General features: G+C 40.2%; 1 protein-coding gene across 1 annotated transcript in view; it reads left to right on the top strand.

Annotated features, from left to right (window-relative positions):
* Positions 1–897: 897 nt before the first annotated feature.
* capn5b (calpain 5b) overlaps positions 898–19245 on the top strand; it is a 35257-nt gene continuing 16909 nt past the window's right edge. The window contains exons 1-3 of the mRNA XM_061703076.1: positions 898–1108; positions 10501–10674; positions 16148–16279. Coding sequence (XP_061559060.1) covers positions 10510–10674; positions 16148–16279 — 297 coding nt within the window. The 5' untranslated portion in view covers positions 898–1108; positions 10501–10509. The remainder of the gene's footprint in view (positions 1109–10500; positions 10675–16147; positions 16280–19245) is intronic.

Raw genomic sequence — 19245 nt, 5'->3', positions numbered from 1 at the left:
TAAAATGTTTTGCTGAAGGAAGGAAGAAAAAAAGGTCTGAGGGAAACTCAGAAAGAAGGAATGTAAACTGAAGCGAATGAATTAATATTGTAAGGCTTCATGGATAAAAAAGAGGGTCGGAGGGAAGGAAGGTAGAAAAGGAGGTTAAGCGAAGGAACTAAGGATGTAAGGATGCATGGGAAGGAATGCAGGTGTTTTGATGAAGGAAGAAGGGATGTAAGGATGCATAAATAAAAAGTGAGTCTGAGGGCAGGAAAGAAGGGATGAAGGAGTTCAGTAAGGTAGAACTGTAGGTTGAAGTGTTTATCTTATTTCTTTACATATAAGTAGGGAATGGCAACGAGAACTGGCCCGACTTTAATTAGGCGGCTCGTTTTCTTAATCATAGCATATTGCATCCTCTTGTTATTTGTGACAAAGAGCTGAGGGATTACAGCAGGCCGCTCGACTCTGCGCATGCTCAGTCTGTTTCTGATTCCCCCTCATCCCCTCCACAATTGAAGACTTCCTGTGAGTAGCTTTCAAACTAAAACTCAAAACCATTTTTAGTGAGCGTGTTTAATGTTAATTTTAGTGTATTATGAATTGTAGGAGTATTGGTAAACATTGTAGGCTTTGAATAAGCAGAATGTTCTGATTTAATAGGACAAAGCGTCGAGCTTAGTTGATCATCTTTAACGGTGACGCTAGCTACGTAACTAGCGCTGTGAAGTTATGCCGTCGCGCAACAGGCTTGACTTTATAAAATATTATTTCTGTATTTCTAGTTTAATGTTGTTAAAAAATTATAATACAATATTATTTATTTGTCTGAAAACGCAACCAGCTTCCGGTATCACCGCGGAGTGATACATGCTGGCTTGACGCTCGCTTTTCGGCGGAGGAGGAGGAGAGCGGTGCTCCGGCGGAGGAGAGGACCAGGCAGGGAGCGAGCGAGGCGAGGAACCCCGGCCGGCCCCCCCTCCCTGCCCCCGGAGAGAGCGAAAGTCGGAGCCACTGGACTCCCCACCGCCCCCCACCCCCCACCCCCCATCCCCAGCCCCCGGAGGAGGACCCGAGGGAGAGAGAGAGAGGGAACCGCGTTTCCACGGGAGAGGCCTCGGTGCAGGTAACCGAGTGCTCGGCATCGGTCGCCCCCGGGGGCGCAGGTGCTCGCGTGGGGGGATGCGACGGTGGGGCGGCTCGGTAAATCTCAGGAGAACCGCGATGCTATTCCTTACTTAATACTTCATTGTTTTTGTACTTAATCCCCATAAAAGGGTAAAATAGGGTATAAAAGCATAACACTGAACATCCTTCATGCATACACTGCGCAGAAAATAGCTGAACATATGTAATAAGAGCACTACTGTGCTATTATTTGTGTACAGTTTATGTTTTTTTCCCTAGCAGATTTTATAAAATAAAATAAATCATAGCTCATGTCACATGATAATCTTTAAGAAACACCCCATAATCCAGTGTTTTCCAATCTTTATTGAGCCAAGGCACATATGTTATGTTCGAGAAAATCTCACTGCACACCACCAAACAGAAATGTCACAAAAAGTACAGTGGTACCCTGATTTAAGAGTTTATTTCGTTGCGTCTCAAAGCTTGAAACTCAGTCCATCAAATTAGTTTTCCTCATTGAAATAAATTGAAATGCTTTTAATCCATTCCTCACACAAAACAACACATTTTTCTTACGTGTTTTTAATCAAGAAAAACAGCACTGTATCAAAACTTCCTTAAAAAATTTAAAGAAATAAACTGTTTTTGTGAAGTGTAATTACTGTCCATACTGTAGTACAGCGGACACACATATTTGTGGTTCTGCAAATTCTGGGCTAATTATTCTAATTCGCCAATTTGTGGATTTTTTTTAAACCTATCCTCTATTAAGCGCAGAAAAACTCACATATTCGCTGTATTTGTGCGCCATCTTGTGACATTATGTGCTAAGAAACTATGTTGAAGAGAATTTATCTTAATTTAGACAAAAGTAGTAACCTGGTGCCAAGGATTATGTTGAAATAAATTGAGGATCTTAATTTAGACAAAAGTAGTGCTTTGGCACATATTGTGGCAGCTTGTTGCCAAGGAGCTATGTTGAAGTGAGTTGAGGATCCTCATTTAAACAAAAGCAGGGCTTTGGGGCCACCTTGTGGCATTGTTGAAGTGGCTTGAGGAGCTTTAGACAAAAAGTAGTGCTTCGGCAACCGCTTGTGATATCATGGTGCTGAGGAATTATGTTGAAGTAAATTGAGTTGCTAAAACGAGCCAAAAGTAGTGCTTTGGTGGCCTCTTGTGGCATCATGGTGACAAGGAACTAAGTTGAAGTGAGTTGAGGAGACAAGAGTAGTGCTTTGGTGCAATATTGTGGCATTTTTGGAAAATCATAAACCATTTTAGTGAGCGTTTTACGGGATTAAAAAAAATAATAATAATTTTGACATCTACATTTTAATAATGTTATTGGAAGTTTAAAAGAAAATCCCCAAATGGATAGTTTATGAAGCAAAAATCATAATATTCCGAAGCAAAACTGTTGTAATATTAGGAGGGGAAATAAATCCATAAGATCCAGCAGTGTTGTCATTTTCAAGCTTTTAAGCAGCAGAATATGACGTGTTTAATATTAGCCTTGAAGATCATGAACAATTAGGGATTTTAGTTTTTCTTCTTGCACTGATGGATTTGTCTGATCCTTTGCAGCCATCTCCCTCCGTGGTCCACAAGTGATGAATTAGTTATTCCTCTAAGTAAGTGTATTGTTGTGCACAGCACGGCGCTGAGAGAGGAGGGGGGAGGACAGAGAAGACACATTAAGACCATGCGTAGACACACGAGCACAAGGTGCAAGTTGGTGTTCTGAGATACTAGGGAAATTCAAATTATGATGTTATTCTTGGAAGTTAGGATAGAAACATGGGAATTTGTGCTTCTGCTCTAAGGCAAAAAAAAAAAAAAAAAAGTCATAAAAAGCATACTAGAACAACTTTATTTGAGGTAAAGCAGGGGCACTTTAAATAGTGGCAGGTGTGTGCTGACTCCCATTTCACATGAATCGGAATGTGATTGATTAGTTCTGAACACAGCCACATCCCCAATTGCAAGTAAGTGTGTCCACATGTGCAACCAGATTTTCCCAGTTGTTTATTTATACTTCCCATCGGCAAAATACTTTATGTTTTAGTTACAGGTCACATTAATGGTGGAAAAAGTTTTGAAATGATTTATTTTGGTCTCATTTTATGTTTGATCACAAAACCTGGCATTTGAATAACAGTGTTTAGACCTTTCATATCCCGTGTATGGTTTTTTTCAACCTTAAATTTTTCCGGGGAATGAATGATGCCCCTCTTCTGACGCCGCATTCCATTTCATACAGCCAAAGTCTCTAATTGCCATGTGATCCCATTCATTGCGAAAATATCAATATTAAATGCCCCCAAAGTTTATTAGCCTCCTCTTTGGCCGATGCTTCACTGCCTGACCGACTTTAGTGACTATCGACTGGCATGTTTTTGTGTAATAGTCACAGAAAATCGTCTCTTTTTTCAAGCATCAATGAGCAATTTTACAGATTGCGGCATCTCGTCTCTTTAGTTCCGTGAAAATAAGAATTCCTCTACCAATAGTCTCTTTTACACACAGATGGGAACTGAGGATAATAATGTCCTAATATTGTGAGAAGTAATTTTTATAGGAGTTTTGATATTCCAAAATTACGTCTTTATTCTCAAAATATTGGAAATTTTTAGGAGAAATAAAACATTATTCTCTTACGCGACAGAAAGTGGAACAAACAATCGCAATTCTGGGTTTTAACAAATTTTGTGTGATTGGTGGAAAACAAGGAAGTTTGTCTCAAAAAATCTATCAAATCTAAATCGTCAAAATTAAATCGTTAAATTTGTCAAATCTATTTTTCTTCACTTCTCCTGCTTTACCACCCAATGTAATAAGTAAGTAAGTACAGCGGTACCTCGACTGACCCAATTTACGAGTTTTTATTTTTTATTTTATATAAATTCTTCAGTTGTGCACAAAAATGAACCCGGCACCTCAGAACTGTGAGGCAGATGTGCTAACCTCATTCTAAACCTTTCAACAAATTGTATTTGAACACAAGCGCTAGCAACACATGCAGAAAGAGCATGCAACAATACTCACAGGCACATATTCTTTATCCTCTGTGAAAAAGGATGAATACTATTGCAGCTTTTCTGTTTCTTCATCAAATCTACGTATAGTTAGTCTATGTGGGTTATAGTGCCCCCTGGTGGCCAAGATGCACTTTCTAGAATGAGCAGCACGATGCCCATTGAATTATCATGACACACATACCGTTTAATCATTTACATTTAAAGTACAGTTCTGTAGTGCCATTTTTGTTATAATAAGAACACATGACACCATTTTTCGGTGTGTTTTTTGGGGCACTGCAATGGATTCATGTCATTGCCATTCATTTCAATGGGCAAAGTAGGAGCAGGTTTTGAGCGTGGTCACGGAACATATTAAACTCATAAGTCAAGGTGCCACTGTCGTACAAAGCGAGTAAATGACACGGCCCATGTCAATTGTTGATTTTAGTACTTAATATGCCTCGGCAATTTTTGTTTGCAAAAATACTTTAATATTGCCAAGCCGGCAGAAGTGGACACGCCACCGCTGAATAATGTGAGGATCTCAAGGCCTCCTCTGATAATCAACCAGATCGGTGTACGGGATTTATTTGGCGTTGGGACGTGGGAGACCACCAAGCAGCCAGGCAGTGTCGCATGTCAGGGCCAAGACTGCAGTTGGGCCGGCAGCAGGAGACCGTGATGCTCCAGAAGGGGGGTGGGAAGCCTGGGATAGCCCTCTTCCTTCTTCTCTTCCTCTTCCTCCACCACCCTCCGTTGCGGGGTAGATGAGGTATGAAGTGCTAGAACCCGCCTTCATTCTCTCCCTCTGTCTGTCTGTAGTGTATGTATTACTGCTCCGTCTTCACTTCTGTGGGTTTAATCAGTCTGTCAGCGGAAGCAGACTCAATCAGTCACCCTGGCACCACTGCTGCGTCCCACCCCCCTTTAACAGCAGAGCGCACTTGTCCCTGATCTCTGACCAGCCAGAATGTGCCGCTGCCTGCTGTGCGCAGTCTTGATTTCACGTTGCTTATAATCACCCTTCCCAGCGGGGAAAATTGCCCGTTAGGTTGTTGTTGTTGTTTTTTTTTTTGTCTGTTTGTTTGTCACGACTCCTCTACAAAGCATCAGCCGTGACTGTCAGTCTCCTACACTACATATTGCAACTTGAGGCAATATGACCCATTCAAAGATGTTTTGTCATTCTATATCAGAGGTGGGGAAACCTTTTTCTCAAATGCCATATTTGATTTTTAAAATGAGCAAATGGGCCAGGATGAGGTTTTAAAAAAGAAGTAAAAATGTGTACATAAAATAGTCTATTTCAACAATAGAATGTTAATTTAAAGTATTATTATTGTATTATGTATACTGAATTTAATTATAATTAATTAACTGCTTATATTATTATTGACTAGCATATTTAATTAACTGTGATTATCAATTATTTAATAATTTAATAATTTGTATTTAATAATTTTCTTATTTTAAATATTTAAATGAAGCAATTATTTAATGAGTGGAATAAATGTAAGAAATACAGTTTAAATAACCGATTTTGTTTGGGGAAATTAGACCAAATTAATGCAACAAATATTCATCCATCCATTTTCAACACCACTTATCCTGGTTAGGATCACGGAGCGCTGGAGCCCTGGAGCCCTTCCCAGCTGACTTCGGGCAAAAGGTGGACTACACCCTGAACTGGTCGCCAGTCAGTTACAGGGCATATACGGACATGGACAACCATCTGCACTCACATTCACACCGTCACTGAGTGGGAACTGAACCCACACTTCCCACACCAAAGTCAGGCAAGTGTACCACTACACTGTCAGTGACACAGATATTCTATGTGCTATATCTGTGGTGGGAAAACCTTTGCGCGTTTTGATTAAATTGGACATGGGCCAAGTAATGTGTATGTTAAATATGTAAAATATTTTTTTTTAAAATAAAATATTCACTATTAGCCCTGGAATTGGCTGGCGACCAGTCCAGTGTGTATCCCGCCTCTCGCCTAAAATCAGCTGCAATAGGCTCACCAGTAACCCTAATGAGGATAAGCTTTATGGAAAATGGATATTAGTATTATTATAAATAATGTCATTGTAATTAATTGATCGATTTGTGGATCCAATAAATGAAATCATTAATTACAAAAGAAAAAAGGTCAGACAGTCGATCTTTGCGGGACTCCTATAAACAGATTTCTCATTGAGATACATGTTTTCTTGTCCTCTTAACCATATTTGCATTCACAAGGGCCGCATTACAGCAAATACATGGGACAGTTTCACTTCGAATGATGGCTTCAAACACTGTTCGCTATGAATGTGATATGCAGACAGTCCAAAAACAGGAAGAAGGGGGCTAAAGAAACTTTAGGAATGATTTGATAAGCTCGAGGCGCACATTCTCGAAGTTGCATGCCCAGCCTTTGATTAATGCCCATCATCGGACGCACTGACTGCATTGCCCTACACTATTATGTCCACCGTGCTGAAACATCTGTTCTTGGGAGCACTTTATTTCCTTCCACTGACTTCCTGTGGACGATTGATTATTGATGGAAAGGGTCATACTGCCAGCGTCATTTGTCTGCATTGCAGCAGCTGACACGTTTTTCTTCTTCTTCTCTAAATCATACACCAACAGGCACTTATGGCAAGGCTGGAATTCTTGAATGTTTTTTTTTTTATTTTTTTATTTTTTTTTATACTTGGCACTTCTAAATATCAATTAGCACCCTCCTTTTTCATGGCCAATCCTCAAAATGATCATCAAATTTTGACGCCATGCTCCGCCCACAAGCAGAAAATAAATCAACTAACCAATTATTGAATGAGATGAATAATTTCCCCAAATATATTTGAAATGATCAATTTTAGAAAAAAACTAATAATTAATGCAACAAATACGGTGTACTATATTCTTTCTCAATCGTGGGCAAACTTTTGTGCAGACAGATGGGCCAGGTGATTTGTAGAAGAAGTAAAAGAAGAAGTTAAACTGTAGATATGTCAAATATGTTTTCAATAATGAAATTATATATTTTTTAATTATAATTAATAATATAGCTTAATATAGCATGTATATAATATAACACAATATAGCTTGTCTCATCTGTCTAGGATACCTGCTTCCCATTGGGCCTCATTTGGTCTAACTCCCTCGTATGATCCCAAAATGGCCGTTGTAAACAAAAAATGACCATCTCCCTGTTTAATTTCGGCTCTTGTGGTCCTTGAAACTTTGTCGTACATCTTGTCACGATAGACATCTTCACCCATCTCCACCCGTTTTCATTTCGTGGTGATCGGTCAAAATGGTGTCGGGGATCCGAGAATTGTAAAAATGATGAACAATGTAACGTCGCCCATTTTGGGTACCTGCTTTCAATTGGGGATTATTTGCCCAAAATGGGCAACTTCAGGCCTGGGTCCTTGAGACTTTTTTGTGTGTCCTGTCACAATTGACACCTCTGTCCAATTTCATGTCGATCAGACAAACTAGTGTCGGGGACAGTTTCATGGTTTTTTTTTTACTTTACGAGAATCTTCGAAATGGTGATCAAACTTTGAACTTCACAATGTAGTGAGTGTCGCCCATCTGTCTAGGCTACCTGCATCGAATTGGGGATCATTTGTGCAAATTCCCTCATAAGAATTTAAAGTCAAAGAACAAACTCTGGAATTTGCCCAAAATGGCTACATCAAGCCAAAATGGCCAACTTCCGAACCAAGGCACCGAGCCATCTTCAAACTACAGCCTCAGTAATACTTTATCACCCAGTTTAGGAGTTAATCGGTACACGCTTACTGGTTTATAACATCTTAACTGATATTTAAAATGTGCGAGATCACACATGACGAGGAACTATACCATTAATCAGGCCGATTGGCAGATGTCACCAAACGATTATCCTAACTGATTATCCCGTGGTGTACGCTGTATTAAGAGGGATTTTTCCTCGCCAATCTGTTGGGACAATATTCAGGGCTGACAATTGTAAATGTTAAAGCGGGGGTACAGACATACCGACAGTCGGCTTAAATATGAGCATTTCTTGTAATCAAAGATCAGCAAAGCCCAGATTCTCGGATATCTCTAAAAGATTATCCAGACTGATTATCCTATGGTGTGGGATGTGTTAATAATTATTTTTCCTCCCCCGGTATGCTTGGAAAAGGGTCGGGGGTCGGGAGTTAACAATCGTAATTGTTAAAAGTGTTCAACGTTTCCGATCGCAAATGCTTATTCATGTGGTTTCACTGTTCAGTCTTGGTATTACAACATCTGGCTTGGAGATATCGTTATGTGTATGTTGTGCTGTGTTGGTCATCACGACTATCAGAACAGTAATTACAAAGATGCCGGTATTTTTATTTGTGGTGTTAGGTCTGTATTTAAACATTTGGTTAAGATATTAAAAATTGGTGTGTGTGTGTAGAGATACAATGCAAGCGTTGCAACCGTATCCCAGTTTCTGTTCTGCCAAAACATCTCGGGTACGAATAGCACTTATCCAAAACAATCCGTTGAGTGATTTTATGGATAATGAAATGCAATGTTAAAACATTTGATGGGGTAACTCAATCTTACCACTGTGTCCAATGAATAAACATTGTACGGATGGAGGTGTACAATAAATTGTCCATTCGTCTAATTCCACAGACCCCAATATTTATGGAGAAATCTTTTGCACAGTCTGCAATCCAGCCTCGTTAGAATCAGATCAATACTCCGACGCCAGCGCAATCATCCAGGTATGACATCAGTATTGATATTCATGAGATTGACCAATCGCGTTTGCCAGACGAATTAGGTTAAATGATAGAGAGGTTTGTCCAGTGGCGTAGTTATCGATCAGGACGGCTGCATTTTAGCACAGCCCGGCCCGGATTCTGCCTGGTGTGTGGGGGCTGATCAATGCGGACATGTCTGCCTCTGCATAGCTGTGATAATTAGGCCCTGGAGGACGTCAGGAGACAGATTAATCATTGGAAACCCAGAAGATTCAGGTACAAGCGCACCAGGACTTTTAGTTCATACTGAGACGGGTCTCTGTGGAGGTGTCAGTCAAGTGTGGAGGCGGATGCAAAAGTGTTTGCTTGCAGTGATGGGACGTAACAAAGTACAAATACTTTGTTACTGTATTTAAGTAGATTTTCCAGGTATCTGTACTTTACTTGAGTCAAGTCATGTGATTTGGGCTGACCGCCCAACCAGGCTACATGCGCTTTGTGGACTTGGAGAAGGCTTTCAACTGCGTGTCCCTCAGGGAGTCCTGTGGAGGGTGCTTCCGTGAGTATGGGGTCGCCCTGATACAGACTGTTCGGTCTCTGTACAACCGGTGTCAGATTTTGGTCTGCTTTGCCGTTAGTAAGTCGGATCCATTTCCGGTGAGGTGTGAACTCTGCCAAGTCTGTGCCTAGTCACTGATTCTGTTCATAACTTTTTGGGACAGAATTCAAAGCACACCCTAGGTGTTGGAGGGGTCTGGCTTGGTGGCCGCTGTATTCCGCCTCTGCTTTTTGCAGAAGTTGTGGTCCTGTTGGCTTCATCAAGCCGTTATCTTCAACTTTCACAGGAGCGGTTGTCAGCCGAGTGTGAAGTGGTTGGAATGAGATTCAGCACCTTGAAATCTAAGGCCATGGTCCTCAGTTTGAAAAAGATGTTTGGGTGCCATCCCTAGGTAGGAAATAAGATCTTGTCCCAAATGGCCCAAACGTTAGGAGTTGAAATATCTTGGGGTCTCTTTTCACAAGTGAGCAAAGAATGGAGTGGGGGATCAACAGACGGACTGGTGCAGCGTCTGCAGTGATGCGGACTCTGCACCTGTCCATTGTGGTGAAGAAGAAGCTGAGCCAAAAGGCAACGCTCTCAATTTACCTGTCGATCTATGTTCCGACCATCACCTATAGTCACCTATAGTAAGGTATGGTTCCTGACCGAAAGAACAAGATCACAGATACAAGCGGCCAAAATGAGATTCCTCTGCAGGTTGTCTGGACACGCCCTTAGAGATAGTCTGAGAAGCTTGGTCATCAGGGATGGGCTCGGAGTAGAGCTGTAGCTCCTCCGCATCAAGAAGAGACAGATGAGGTGACTCAGGCAATCCGGTAAGGAGTTCTGAGCATGACCCACCAGGAGGAGGCCCCTGGGAAGACCCTGAACATGCTGGATGTCTCTCGGTTGGCCTGGGAACGTACCCCATATAGAAGCTGGGTAGAGGGGAAGTCTGGGCTTCTCCCCTTATGTTTCCGCCGCCGTGACCTGACCTCGGATAAGCGGAAGAAGATGGATGGCTGGAATTAGTATGACGCAAGTCCCCCGACCTGTGCCAGTTGATGTTTTTATTGCGTCTTTTCCCTCTGCGCAGGGCTGCAGCATGTTTGCGTCGGTGATGGCCTTTGAGGGACAGCAGTACTCCACTCTGAAGAGGCAGTCGCTGCAGAGCGGCCTGCTCTTTGAGGACCCCCGCTTCCCCGCCACCGATGACTCACTTTTCTACCAGGGCAACAGGATCGGACGCGTGGTGTGGAAGAGGCCGCGGGTAAGTCGTTCGAAATAAATGGTCAAAAGTACAGAAATCTCCAAAAAACAGGTAGAAGGCACAGAATGTTTATTAACTTAAGCAAGTGTTGAAAACAAAGGCCACAATTCTTGTCCACTTGTCTATGCCGCAGTGTTATTCTCTGCAGTCTCCGCTTTGCTGCGACGCTCCTGTCGGATATAATCTGTCTCCTTATCGTGATGACCAGTAAATTCAGGAAACTCATGTTCTCCTAAAAACAGCGAAAATCAGAGACAAAAATAAAAGTGTGTGAAAATAAAATAAATGTTGTTTTACTCCACAGTCTCCACTTTGCTTCAGCGGCCCATTTTCTCACCGCCCTCAGTCTCCTCTCACATGAAATGTACCTTCTTATCAGTGAATGCAGGAATTTTACTTGTAGCCATGTAAAAAATAAATAAATAAATAATAACATTCTCTAGACACTGCAATATTACACTCCACAGTCTCCATTTTCCTGCAGCTCTCTGTTTTCTGGCTGCCCTTAGTGTCCTCTCAAATAAGATTTGTCGAAATAAGCAAGAATGTACACCACGATATTGCGATATTTGACAATACACGGATAAAATCGGCAAAAATAAGCAGACATGCTAACGTTATCTTATCCTGTGTCTTAGCTCTGGATGCTGCAATATTATTCTCCACTCCCTGATTACCAACCATTATGTCAGTAATCATTAATAGTAGCTCTATAAAGAAGTATTTGTTTCTATATTCTGACGATGTGGTTGTGGATGGAGTAACCTTCTTCAGCAGTGGCGACAGGCGGCGTGCATTGCCATAGAAACTGGGTCACACAGATTATATGTTTTGGTCTGCGCGGATGTCAGTCATGCGGACCGAACGCTGTGAGACGAGTGGAAGGAAGAAGAAAAAAAAGCAGGAGGAGCCTAACCGAGCACATTGTAGCATTATATTTTCAAATCACACGCCGTTGATTTGCCCTCTGTAGTCACACGCGTAGATAAACATTATTCCCTCTATTCATTCCTCAGATTAACTCCCGCACGAGTAGATAACGACTGCACTCTAGCAAGAAGGTTAGACTGATGCACCTTTTAATAATGAAACCGTAAATGAGCATTATGACAATAACAATATTGGACATTTACCACACGATTTCACTCCAGCATGCATTTGTTCATGGGAACCATTAAGCACGTTTCCTCGTCTTCCTCCTAATGGCTACTGTGTGAGAGTTTAGGGAAAGTGCAGAATAATCAAGTTTAACAGCAAACTACTACAGGAATCCAGAGAGAAGCAAATGTTCTGAAAAATCATAATTGAAAGCGCATTTAGTTTGTTAGATTTAAGAATTTACTACTACTTCGACACGGAGGTCTGCGGTGTACCTGCGTCCTGACATAGCATGATTGGAGGTTATGAATGTCGTCACCCCAAATTTGGGGGAATTTTAAAAATATATATTTTTCGTGAAATTGACGAATTTTTGTTGACTTTTTTTTATGTGAAGTAGTTTATCTTTTTTATTCGTGATTTTTTTGGGGGGGTGTATTTTTCGTGATTTTAAAAAAAGGCTGAATTAAAATGAAATTGTGGTGAAAAAAGTTGTATTGTTATGAAAAAGAGTAAATAAGAATTCTTTTTAATGAAGTAAATGAGATTTTTTTAAATGAAAAAGATTTTCATTCATTTTTGGTAGCAATTTGTTTTTGTCAGTTGTATTTTTGTGAAAAAGTAGAATTTGTCCATAAAAATTGCTTTTGGAGGAATTATGCTGTATTCGTTTTTTCATTAAAAATATATTTTCTTGTGAAAAATTAATTTTTTAAAGATTTTTAATGAACATTTAGTTTTGTGAAAATGTTTTTATTTTTCATTTTAAAATATTTTTTTCATGAAACACATTTTTGATTGGAATTTTTAAAGATCTTTTGTTTTTTTTAAAAACTTGTATTTAGTTCATGAAAATATATTTTTTGGAGAAGTTGCATTTTTTTTGCTAAAAACATTGAACAATGAATGAACATTTTTATTTTGGAAAGAAAATTTGTTGTATACTTTACGGAAAAGGTTTTGCCATTAAAAAAGTTCAATTTTTCCATCAAAAATATTTTTTCATTAAAACAAAATGTTTTTTTGCGGGGAAAGTTGTGTAAAAATGTACATGTTTGTATTTTTTGTGACATTTATTTCAAAATTCAGCATTTTCCCACTTTCTGAGTTCTGTAACAGAGGCCCTTTTACACTGTGTGTAAAAGCCAGCATTTCCCATCGTTTCTCCCATGGTGCTGTTCAATATAAACGGTAGTATTTTATTTGCTGCATCAGACGCTAACACTAATGTTATTTTATAATTCGTGTGAAAGCGCACACACTTGACACATGGGCTGGCAGCTTTTTTTTTTTTTTTTTTTTTTTATACCAGCATTGAAATGCAAACATGGAAAGCTGCCGGGGCCTCGTTGTTGTCATTGTCGGGGCGAAGGTTCACGGGCACCCCGGCGAGCGGGATTATTATCCTCGCTCGGACGCATCCGCACCATATTTATGGCCCCCGCCAAAGACACGGCAGCGGGGCAGTCAAGCATAAAGAACGAGCGATAATCAAACGTTACTCCTGTGGAAATGTCTCGCGTGACTGCCGCTCTGCCGTTTTTCCTTGTCCATTTGTCAAAAAAAGTGTGCGCTAAAACCAGTGGCGGTTGCGGACAGGACCCCGCCCCCATGTCGACAAAACGAAATTGACTCAAAAATTTGCAGACATCACTCCCCTATTGATGGACGGAGTCCGGCCCCCCTGAAAATAACCTTGGACCCAGTCTGGCCACCCCGCTAAAGATGGACTAGAACAGCCACTGGCTAAAACAGTCACTTTGCGGCAGTGTCCCGTTTCAGTTCTGCCCTCAGTCTCCTCTTTGGGTAACATTTGTGGCCAAGTGTAAATAAAGGAGAAGTTAAGGTTAGATCACCCCGCTTCTGTGCCTAAGCTCTGAACGCTGTAGTGTTATACTCCACAGTCTCCACTTTGCCAGGGCCCTCAGTCTCCTCTTGGGTAAAATTCATGGTCAACAGTAGAAACAAGACAAGCTAACGTTACCTCGTTGCAGTGCCTTAGCTCTGGATGCTCCAGTGTTATACTCCATAGGGTCCACTTTGCTGCAGCATCATGTTTGCTTGCTGCCCTTAGTCTCCTCTTCTATAACACATGTATAACATTAGCTTCCCCACTGGTGTGCTGTAGCGCTAGACACAACAGTTAGTGATGCAACGAAATGAAAACGAAACCGAAAGTCGAGAATGAAGAACCCCACGGCCGAACGGCCATAACTTCCCCCCCCCCCCCCCCCAAAAAAAAATGTTTCAACACTTTTCCCTGCCACTGGTCTCCTCTAAGGTAACGTTGTTCTCCGTACTGTGCCCAACTCTCTCAAGAATGCCAGTCTTATTAGTAATATGGGCAGATGGATGCGCCATAAAGTTGTTGGCCATTCAAAGCATGTCATCCTTTATCCGCCTTGCGCCCTTTACGAATGTTTAATGAGCACACAACCAGGACCACGCAAAAAATGCCACGCCTGAGTGAAAATGTTGAGCTCATTTTTGCAAGTCTGGTAGGTGGTTGGTACTTTCTCTCCGCGGGGCTGATGGATGGCGCCAAGTGCAGTGCCGCTCGACAGCTTCTCAGCCGGCGGGTAAATGATTAGACGGTACTCGGCCGGAATGTTCACATTACTCCACTGTCTGCGGAGGCAGCGTTACGATCGATACTCTATTACTCTTCTACCTGAGACTCCCCATCGCCTCCCCTCCAGCCCCCGGATGACGGGTCGCCGGCTGCGCGGAGCCCCTCGTCTTGCTTTGCTTCCGCCGCACGGTGACAATCAATGCTGCTGCAGACAGAAACCTTAGCAGTTATACATACAGCGCGTAGTAATTGTTAGGCTCGGGGGTTCAGCGGGGTTGTGCTTTGGAAGTCTTGCCGACTCAGCGAATGACCGACCTTGGCCGCATCCGAGCACATTCACGTGCGCTTTGAAGGCCGGTGTCGATATGGGGATGGCTTCATGTCACGTTCACCTTCACCCACCGCTCTATCATAATCTTCACCCGTGTGCTTATGTGTAGTGTAGTGTACACAGTTGCATTTTTGAGCAGGTTTACTTTTAGCTGCACAACAAAACAAGAGCTCATCAGAAAGGGAAACAATAAAGTATGCTGAAGACACACTTTCATAATTTTGTTCAGTTTTGTTAGGCAAACTCTAGGCCACCTCAGTTCCCCCCTTAGTCCAGTCTGATATCCTAAACGCATTCTGTGCAGTCTTTTCCGCAACATCTGCTGAGTCATCCTAGTTTTAAAGCATTTGTCCAAAAAAAAATGCAGCATGGAGTGTTGTGGACAAAAAATGGAGGAGGACAGCGTGTCTCTGTAAATGGCGAGGTTCCGACCCCAGCCAGCACATTACGTGCGTGTGTGTGTGTGTGTGAGAGAGAGAGAGAGAGTGAGAGTGAGAGAAAGCGAGAGAAAGAGAGTGAGAGAGAGAGAAAGCGCTGCAGCAGCTTATTGAGCACCACATTGTTAGCTGTAATGAAAGACAGCGTGTCCGCACAGAGGCTGAAAATGGACCCGGACATGCTCGGTAAATGTGATTTCACAAATGCATTTAAGGCCCCCTACACGTCAGCGTAAGACGTGGTGGTCTCGCTCACCTTCATTACCACTCCCTCCCCCGCCCACCTCTTTTTGCTTCTCTGTACAGTGGTACCTCCGAAGTGGAACGACCCAAAAGTGGTACCGAGTAATCCCCCGCGTATTTGCATTTCACTATTCACAAATTCACAACTACAATCCTAAAATGTTACAAGATGGCGCCAAAGCCCAGTCTAATAGGAAAGCAGTAATTGGTCCAAGGAAGTGTGTTGAAGTGATACATCAACTGAGAAACAAGCTTTGTGTGTTGGGTAGGAGCTAAGTTTAGCCTGGGTTGTTACTGAGAGTCTTCCTCGCATGTGGACTTCGGTGCATTTTTTCAAAATCAAATCATCTATAAACCATTTATTGTTTTATTTATTATTTTATACATTATGTAATGTATTTGAAAAAAACCATCATATATACTTTGCAAACTTATTTTGTTATTGTGTTTTTGAAGTTTTTTTTTAACAAAATATTTAATGATACATTATTCATATATGGTATGAAATGTTATTTTGATTTTGTCACACAACAGTTGATTACCTGAATTAATACGTTTTATTAAAAAATACATGATTCAAATATGTTAACATTTTTAAACTCATTCATGGTTTTGTAAAAAAAAGTTTCAATTGTTTTTACAATATAACAAAATAATGATTAAAAGCATACAAATATGTCAAATATTTTAGAAATAATAATTTTTTCCATATAAATGTATACAATTATCAATCATTATAAATTCTTAACAAAAAAAAGTATTTTTACATTTGCACATATATACTGTGTGTAGGAGCTGTGTGAGGACCCTCACTTGTTCGTGGATGGCATCAGTGCGCACGACCTCCACCAGGGGCAGCTGGGGAATTGTTGGTTTGTGGCGGCCTGCTCCAGTCTAGCCTCGAGAGAGTCCCTATGGCAAAAAGTAAGTGCTTTCCTTTGTTTGTAAGTCTAGTAAGGTGGCCGGTGTTAAAAAAAAAAAAAAAAAAAAAGAAAGTGTACAGGTGGTGTTTTGCGTAACATTCTACACCGTTATTGGTATACTATACCTATTATAGTTTTTTAATCTAGTTAATCTAATGATAAGTGTTTTTTGTAAAATATAGTATAGTAATATCCATCCATCCATCCATTTTCTGAGCCGCTTCTCCTCACTAGGGTCGCGGGCGTGCTGGAGCCCATCCCAGCTGTCATCGGGCAGGAGGCGGGGTACACCCTGAACTGGTTGCCAGCCAATCGCAGGGCACATAGAAACAAACAATCATTCGCACTCACAGTCACAGTCATGCCTACGGGCAATTTAGTCTCCAATTTACGCATGTTTTTGGGATGTGGGAGGAAACCAGAGTGCCCGGAGAAAACCCACGCAGGCACGGGGAGAACATGCAAACTCCGCACAAGCGGGGCCGGGGATTGAACCCGGGTCCTCAGAACTGTGAGGCTGACACTCTAACCAGTCGGCCACCGTGCATTTCAATGCTGTTAAAAAGTCGGCCACTGCTATTACTACTAGTAAATACAGTATAGTTATATAAAATTGGAGTATAAAATATCATAGTAATATCAAATGTAGTATACTAATATTGAAAATATTGATCATTTTCCTTACAAAATAATTAGTCGTACATAATTCTATAAAAACAATATATTTTTCAAATGTGTAACTCATTTTATGTTTTAGTAAAAAAGAAAATTTTTTTTGCTTCTTATATATTTTTTTGGGCTGGAAATATTCAATAATACATAATTCATACAATATATTACAATTATATAAAACTAAAATAATTAAGTCATAATTATTTATTTACTTTTTCAGTTTGATGTTGTTACAAAATAATACAGAAATAATATACTATATTAAAAAATACTGTTTTTATAATTTGATGTGTTTTAGTATTTTTTTTTTAATCAAAACTGCAAAATATTTCCAAATACATAATGGGTTTGGACTGTATACTATCTATCTATCTATCTATCTATCTATCTATCTATCTATCTATCTATCTATCTATCTATCTATCTATCTATCTATCTATCTATCTATCTATCTATCTATCTATCTATCTATCTATCTATCTATCTATCTATCTATCTATCTATATATATATAAATGTGTGTGTGTGTGTGTGTGTGTATATAAATAAAAACCTTCCTGTTGTTAACTGTGTGCTAAGAGCTCACATTTCACAGCCTCACCACAAGATCTAATTGTTACTATTCATCCAACCACTGGAAAGAAATCCAAATGGAGGGTGGGAGGAATAATTTGTAGAGCAGATGAAACCATAAATTCTAACTGGACCAGTTGCTTTGTTATTAATTTGGACTTTGAAATCAGATAATAAAAAGCCAAGTAATTCAAAGTTTTGGATTCTCTTTTTAAATGCAGTTCGTCTGTTAGTCTCACACTCCTATGAGATATTCCCTCCCCCCCGTGTGAAACCAGTTCTTCAAAAACACTTTTTGTTTCAAAGTGTTTGGATGTTAATCACCCGCCAATATCTGTGAGTGCTTTTTCATTCACAGCCTCCGCTTACCACCCGCTTAGATCTTTTTAATTAGCCCCCGTGCAGTCTCTGGTCGACTGGAGTAGTAAAGTATATGCATGCAGCCCGTGCCAACCGGTCCGCCGGGCTTCTTCTTGCTTCATACCAACCCATCCTCATTTTGCAAAAACATAACCCATTTGTTCGGCTCCTGCTCATAAACCAATACACACAGACACACACACACACTGAATAATGAGTTACAGTGGTCTTAAAAAGTCTACACACTCCTGTCAAATGTCAGATTTTTGGGAAAAAAAAAAAAAAACTGAGACCAAAATAAATCATTAATGCGACCTATAACCTGTGCAATTTCATTGAAAAAGAAAAAAAATTGTATGGGAAAGTAAAAATAAACAACTGAGATAATATGGTTGCAAAAGTGTCCACACCCTTTTATAAATAGGAATGTGGCTGTATTCATAATTAACCAATCACATTTAAACTCGTTAAATGGGAGTCAGCACACACCTGCCAACAATTGTTCTAGTAGACTTTTCTAGACATTTTTCCCACATATATATATATATATATATATATATATATATATATATATATATATATAAAAATATATATATATATATAAAACCGTCAACCCCATTATGTATTTGGAAATATTTTGCATTTTTGTTAAAAAACAACTAAAACACATCAAATTATATACATAAACATCCATCCATCCATTTTCTGAGCCGCTTCTCCTCACTAGGGTTGTGGGCGTGCTGGAGTCTATCCCAGCTGTCATCGGGCAGGAGGCGGGGTACACCCCGAACTGGTTGCCAGCCAATCGCAGGGCACATATAAACAAACAACCACATGCACTCACATTCACACCTACGGGCAATTTAGAGTATTCAATTAACCTATCATGCATGTTTTTGGGATGTGGGAGGAAACCGGAGGGCCTGGAGAAAACCCACGCAGGCACGGGTAGAACATGCAAGCTCGACAAAGGCGGGGCTGGGGATTGAACCCCGGACCTCAGAACTGTGAGGCTGACGCTCTAACCAGTCGTCCACCGTGCCGCATTAAACGTGTATTACATATTAATATTGTTTTCGATATAGTATATTATGTATTATTTGTAAAAACAACAAACTAAAAATACATTTTAATAAAACATACAATTAGTTTTTTTTTTTTTTTTTTTTTACAGTTTTTATATATAATTTTAATATATTCTATGAATTATGTATAATTGAATATTTTGTGTGTCCCCCCAAAAAAATCAAGATTTTTAATAAAACATGTTTTCTTATTCATTTATTTACATGGTTTTTAATCTATAAGAAGCAAAGTATTTTTTTTTAAACTAAAACACATAAATATGAGCTACTAAATTACT

Source organism: Phycodurus eques, chromosome 17 (assembly GCF_024500275.1).
Source record: "Phycodurus eques isolate BA_2022a chromosome 17, UOR_Pequ_1.1, whole genome shotgun sequence".
NCBI classification, from domain to species: domain Eukaryota; kingdom Metazoa; phylum Chordata; class Actinopteri; order Syngnathiformes; family Syngnathidae; genus Phycodurus; species Phycodurus eques.
Note: the sequence above shows the minus strand (reverse complement) of the source record. Positions and strands in the feature narration are given on the sequence as shown.